Here is a 6,768-nt window from a genome sequence, read left to right as displayed (position 1 = left end):
GTGCTCGATTCTCAATAAGAAACTTGAAATAATTATCTTTCTATTTAAAAAAAATTTATATAAGCTTTTAACATTCTCTAGAAGAAACATTAAATTTTTTCAAGAACTTAAAAACTAGAACAAAATTTATGTCTCTTCTAGAGTATGTTTAAAGCAAATACATATTGTTAAATATGAAAGAGTATGTATAAAAACAACAGAGGTTGGGTAGCAAAGATCGCAGGAGCGGAGCATCCTAGTAACATATATAAAAATGGTATTTAATATTATTTTTGTTTAGAATTATCAAAATTTATATAAATTTCAAATTTTATCATATAATATGTGTAATATCCATAAATTTGATAGTTTTGTAGACTGTATGGTAGATGAGTAATCACTTTTCATACCATATATGCATGATAAATTTGTATTAATCACTTTTAATCCAAATACAGTTTTTGTCTTTATTTTGGTACCGGAATTATCCAAAAACTTGAAATAATATTTAATATATATAAAGAAATTCAGTGAATCACTTTTTTATAATTTAAAAAAGAACTAATTTGTATAGTTGTTTTGATAATAGTCCTCACATAAAAAAAAGAATTAATGCATCACCTAAAATTTCAGATTCAATGGATTATAGCTTATGAGAACAGATAATTCCATTATTATTTTTTTTCCTACGAATAATTATTTTTTATAACAATAAAAATTTACATAAGGGAATAGCAGTGATCCTATTATTTGTGTTTAATTAGAACACTTCTTGACATATATATGGATATGTAAATACATTAAATACAATTTTTTTTTTAATTAGTTTTATTATTTAAGGCATTAAAAACAATTAATAAAACAAAACATAAAGCATAAAGCAACTAGTTATTAGATAACTAACAAGCAATTTAAATATAATCAGATTCAGGCGATTCCACGCAATTTAAAATTCAATGCGACTACGACTGTATTCCTTACAACTCTTACAAACCATCTCCCGACGATAACTTCCTAATATATTGTAGACAAACAAATTGCTACTATAGCTACTTCTAATCCAGTTTTGTATACAGTTTCATAGATGTTTTGTTTTGAAATCTTTTGATTTAAAAATAAATCTAAAGAAATATGTTTGACGTATTTATATATATTTATCTTTCTATAAAGTTATATTGAATATTTATTTTCAAAAAATTTACGAGAGAATGCTTCGTCCAAAAATTGAGGAACTTGTGGTTTAATATTTGTTAAAAATAAACCTTTTTAAGACTGTTTTGTCTTAATTGTGTTTTTGTGTTTCAAAAAACTTTAAAGATTTTAAAATGTACTTAATGGCAATTCTTTAATATAACGTGTAAAAAAATATTGAGACCAAGCGGAAAATTCAGTTATTGATATTGTTTCCTGTACTTAAAAACTTTTTGATGATCTTCGAATTTATCTTAAAATTTTAATAAGTTATTTTTTTATTTCTGTAGATAAGTATTTGGTTAGTTTTGAAACATCATTTGTAAAGGAGTTTATAGCGCTAATGTATTATATTCTTATTATATATACATTTCAGAAGTAAAGTGTTTTCTCCGCCTTGTTAGAGGATTTATTTATATATAACAATAATGGTAATGATTTTGACTATACATAAAGACAATGGTTTTCACTAAAAATAGTAATGGAAAAGCACATCACAATAAATATAGTAGTTGATTGCGTGTTTCTGCTGTTGTTAGTTTATAGGCTTGTTCTCAGAAAAGTACAGGGTTGTTAATTTCTAAGAAAAAACTAAAGAATATTTTAATTCTAAGTAATGTAGCTTTGTGCAGTATTTGACATTTTTAGCTAAAAAATGACTGTGTCAATATTTCGCAATTCACAAAATTTTATGCCTGGCACTTCTTTACGGACTAATAAGCCAACGAGTTATTTCGATAAAACCACTGATAGTAGATATCTAGCAATACTTGAAATGGCTGAAATTGTTGCATATTATTACAATTTCAAGGGTTAATTTTAATTTTTTAATAATTGTGACTCATACGCTATGTATACTTATTTTCTGAAAACAATTTAATTTCATTAATCCTAATACTGTTATGTGACCAGGAAGAGAATAGCAATAGTATCTATAATGCGTTGGGCTTCACTTGCAGAGGGATGCCAAATGGTACCTAAGACAAGTATTTATTTACATATTATATTAATATATATTTTTGGGAGTTGCCAAAAAGTGATAGTGCTTACGACAGTAGCTATGCTCACTACGTTATTTTACTAATATGACGAGTAAAAAATATTTGAATACTTGTTAAATTTTACATAAATGATTTTTCGTCATGATTCCTTGAAGTTCATAAATTTTCGGAGACTTAAAAAATTTTTTTTGTATGTTTTTATAAGAAATGTTTGAAAACTTCAATATATCATTACTGCAAAGACCATGTATATGTTAGCTGCCACTTGAAAGAAACTAGAATAACGTTATTAATACACAAAGGTTGTTTAAATGCCAGTCACGCACGCATACATAAATAATATTAGCGGATTTTATGCTTGCCAAATGCATAATGAAAATATCTGATGGCACCGAAATTCGTTTCAATCCAATTGCACTGCACCGCAGTACACCAGAGCACACCACAGTAACTCCATCAGGCGATGCGAGTGTACACACAGATACATTAATCTGCATGTGCAAAATGATCATTCAAGTATAAATTATATTGGCACACGACTACATTCGCAAATTTGGTTACAAAGCTTAAAACATAAATTTTAATGCACTTAACCGGATATGCCATATTTCAGGTATGTTCAATGCTACCCTCAGTTGCACGTGAGAATGTGGGCATATGTGCTCTTTTGCATTGCCAAGCTTTATGAAGAACATTAAACATAAACATTTTTTATTTTCAATATTTCCGGGTTTATTTGGTTTTTGGTAAAAATATGAATTCTTAGCAAAAATATATACTTTGAAATTTTGTGTATCTGTAGATAAAACAGACATGATAAAAATTTTTACATTAAAACTGATAAAGGATATACTCGTAAAGTAAGGCAGCCTTAGTTTGAGAAACAGGATGTATCTTGTGCAATAGTTTTATGGTTGCCAGCATCATTAGTATCTTTGAATTTAAAATTGACGTATAAAAATTTATAGTTTGCTCATACAAGCTGTTTGTTACACGTTTATATGTTTGTTATTGTGAATATGAGCAGTAATTTAATTTTAATGCTTTTGCGTATGGTTCATTAATTTTATAAAACCTTAAAAGTAGCAAATTTGCAATCGATTTCCCTATTGATATGCATTGCTCATAAAATACAAATTGTTTTTTATAGCTTCATTAAAGTATGTAGAGAGAGAAATGTATGCAAGCTTCTGAAAAATTGCAAATGTTTAGATATCCTCAAACCTATACAATACTTACGCTACAAATATTGGTTACTGCTTACCTGTCCATGATATTTGGATTACCATGTGTCCGCCAAAAGTTGACCGATTGTGTAGATGATTGAGATTGTGTGATACGTTGACTACAAGGTGATTTGATGCGCACGGAAGCTGATGTGCGGCGTGTCTTTCCACTATTTCGATGTAGTAATGATCTTTGTAGTGGTTGATGCTGCTGCTGCTGCTGTTGCTGTATGTCGCAATCAATGTTGCTAGTTGTACTATTAAAATTGCGATTTGAGTCGCTGACACAGTACTTATTGTAACTGTTGCTATTGAAGCTGCTGTGCATTTGTAATTGCTGCTGACTATGTTGTGGTCTTATAGTGAAACGACCACCCAGTCTGTAAAAATGCAAGAGAACAAAAAAGTATTGTTAAGATACATATACAATCAGAAAGTATCACAATTTGGTCAAAATCTTACATTGTTGATTTTTATTCTTTGTTCATTTTATTCTGGTTTTGTTTCTGAATTTGCAATTTCTTTGATGACTTTTAAATGGGAACCACAATTTAAACAATTCATTCAATAAAAAAATCTTGAATGCAAATGCAGAAGTGGTTTTTTTTACTGATTTTCTGAGATGTGTTTGTAAGTACAATGTAGCATATATACTGCTCTATATAAACAAACTTTTTGTAAGAAGAAATTGATATAATTTTGTAAGCTTTGTATTTGGATGTGTGGTCTGAATCGTACTTTCCGTTGGGGTCCATAGAACTTTTTACGCTAAGCCTAAATTTCACTATGCTATATATAGTATATTTAAAGTGGGGTGCAGACTATCATACTGGTGTGTCATACGAGTTGCGCTCTCTCTTGCTCAAATTTCTTCTAGCGACCGAATTTGAACAGGTATGACACACAAGAGTAGGCAAAATTTTTGATGAGTGCTTTTGCGGGTAATGTTGTGAAAATTTGTGTGTTTAAAATAAAATTTTAAAATTGAAAAAATTGATAGTTAACGTATAGGTTGTGCTTTGCTTATAATTGATTATAATTTTGTATATTTTATATATGCCGCGTTTTTTTTTTTTTGCGATCTTTATATTCACATTTTTGGACATCCCACAAACAATGATTGCTTTTGTTAACATTCGATGAAAGCATCTCAAAATGCTTTATCTGCATCCATATTCATATTTTTTTAGGTTTATTGGTCATTAAGCACAGTAGTTAAAATGAAAAGATCAGTAAAGGACCGTAGTTAATTTCATTCACTACCTGTAAGTCCTAAAAATTTCTAAATACATAAAATATTATATAATGCATAAGAATGATATCTCTTCTGGTTTTCAGAAAATTTGAAATTTCCAAATTTCTGTTAGTTTAAGGTATTAACATTTAAAATTCTTTATTTTATAAAAAGTTTTAACAAAGAAAGTATATTTAGAATAACAAGTATTATATCTTATATTTGGTTATTAATAATTGTATTACGACAATTTTAATTTTTTTATTACTGGCTTAGATCATAAATTTAAACAGTATATATATGTGTTTTTAAAAAAATTTACTTAAAATCTCGTTTATAATGAATAAATAATAATAAATATTTAATAAATTTAAATAAATATTTAAATTTACATATATAATGTATTAAATTTTTTATAAGAATTTTATGTAAAAATTTATATTTTTTTAACTAAGATACAATTAAATATTTAACATAAATTTATAAGTGTAATTTTAATAGTAATAAATAATAATAATAATAAATACATTAATAATAAAAAAACATATTAAATTTATATAAAAATTTCACATATATTACCTGCTTACAATAAATTCGCAAGGCAAAAATGCTCTTGTATGATGTATGAATCGTTAGGGGTGACAGACTATCATACACAACGCGTATGCGAGAGCTGTTCACCAAAATTTTGGTGAGCACGCCAACACGTTGGTAAAGGTGGCAGACTATCATACCTGTGTGTCATACGACATTTTTCTCTCTCGTATGACATACCAGTATGATAGTCTGCACCCCACTTAAAGTTTAAGTTAAAACCAAAAAAATAAAGTATACTTTTAAGTGAATATTCACTTGTTACATAAAATGACATAGGGATATTAGTAGGATTCTTTTTTAATTACCTTGAACACATTATATAAGCGTAATTTCTTCTTTCTGTTAAACTCAATGAAGTGGAGTAGTGTTACTTGCATTTTTTTGTCAATTTTTTGTGACTAAGATAGGTAAAAATAAATAAACAAATACTGATGTCACACAGATATTGCAATTGTTCGGATTACACTTTTTGATTATTTGGAACCGTTCGTCTTCTATATTCTAGTTGATGTTTGAGTCAACTAACTCGACCTTTTTTTCAGTTTTTTATTTTGTCCGAAAAGCTGTTGAACCAAATTTGAGATGAAGAAAAAAATTACTTGTGGTGGCACTATATAACAGAATAATTATAACAAAACAACAAAAAAAAACGTGGAAATTATAACCCAAAAAGGCTCGCCGTTACTCGTTAACGGAAGGAACCAAAAGACAGAAGAAGTTGAGTTTCAACAGCTGGTCCTATGTATAGCATTATTCAATTCTAGGAGGTGCTTGTAGATCTTCGAAATAAAAAAAGTTTTGGGGCCGGAATATAATAATATTGACTAAAGAGCACTGTATCAATAATTTGTTCACAAAAACTTTTAATTAAAAACACTCTTAACTCATTATAGTTTAGTTCGATTTAAATTTTTTTATTTGCTAGTTAATATGTTTTCTTTCTGTAAGTCAAATACTTAATTTAACTTAGGCTTCAATAATTTTGCGTAACATTAAAAGACGTTGTTTGTACGTATATATTAAATGATAATTTGTTTGAAGTCAATATATTTTTGTATAAAATACAAATATAAATGAAATAATATAACATTTTTATTTTTTTATTTATCAAAATGGGATACACAATACCCATTTATTAACATGGGAAGTACAGATAAATGCGAACTGCACAAAAAAATTAGTTTGTCACAAAAGTGGTTATTAAGCGAACTTTAAATCTCTTTTATTTATTAATTTAAATACATCATTTTACATCAAATTTAAATTGTGTCTATTTTTTTTAAATACTGAAGTTTGTCCTCAAAATTTTGATTGCCTACCATAAATGGAATTTATTATGTTTTCTAGAAGATTTTTACGAGTAGTGAATGTCTTGCCTTAAATAGGTGTAACAATATTTAACGAGTTGGTAAATATATATTCCATTGAAACGGTAACTAATGTTAATAATCTGCATGTATCTAAGCTTAACTAAAAAATTTAATGACAAATTTTGACAAGACAGCTAGTTCCATGAGTATCGAACTGCTAACGAACGAAT

At 27.6% G+C, this 6,768-nt stretch overlaps 1 protein-coding gene across 1 annotated transcript in view; it reads right to left on the bottom strand.

The window, feature by feature from the left end:
- The window catches only part of LOC119675789 (putative epidermal cell surface receptor), a 10,177-nt gene extending 4,633 nt beyond the window's left edge, over positions 1 to 5,544 (bottom strand). Inside the window, exons 1-3 of the mRNA XM_038087000.1 lie at positions 5,534 to 5,544; positions 3,436 to 3,777; positions 2,951 to 2,967 (exon numbers count right to left, since the gene is read on the bottom strand). Coding sequence (XP_037942928.1) covers positions 2,951 to 2,967; positions 3,436 to 3,777; positions 5,534 to 5,544 — 370 coding nt within the window. The remainder of the gene's footprint in view (positions 1 to 2,950; positions 2,968 to 3,435; positions 3,778 to 5,533) is intronic.
- Positions 5,545 to 6,768: the final 1,224 nt, after the last annotated feature.

Source organism: Teleopsis dalmanni, chromosome 2, assembly GCF_002237135.1.
Source record: "Teleopsis dalmanni isolate 2A chromosome 2, ASM223713v2, whole genome shotgun sequence".
Lineage (NCBI taxonomy): Eukaryota > Metazoa > Arthropoda > Insecta > Diptera > Diopsidae > Teleopsis > Teleopsis dalmanni.
The sequence above is the reverse complement of the archived record's forward strand: the minus strand, read 5'-3'. Positions and strand labels throughout refer to the sequence as shown.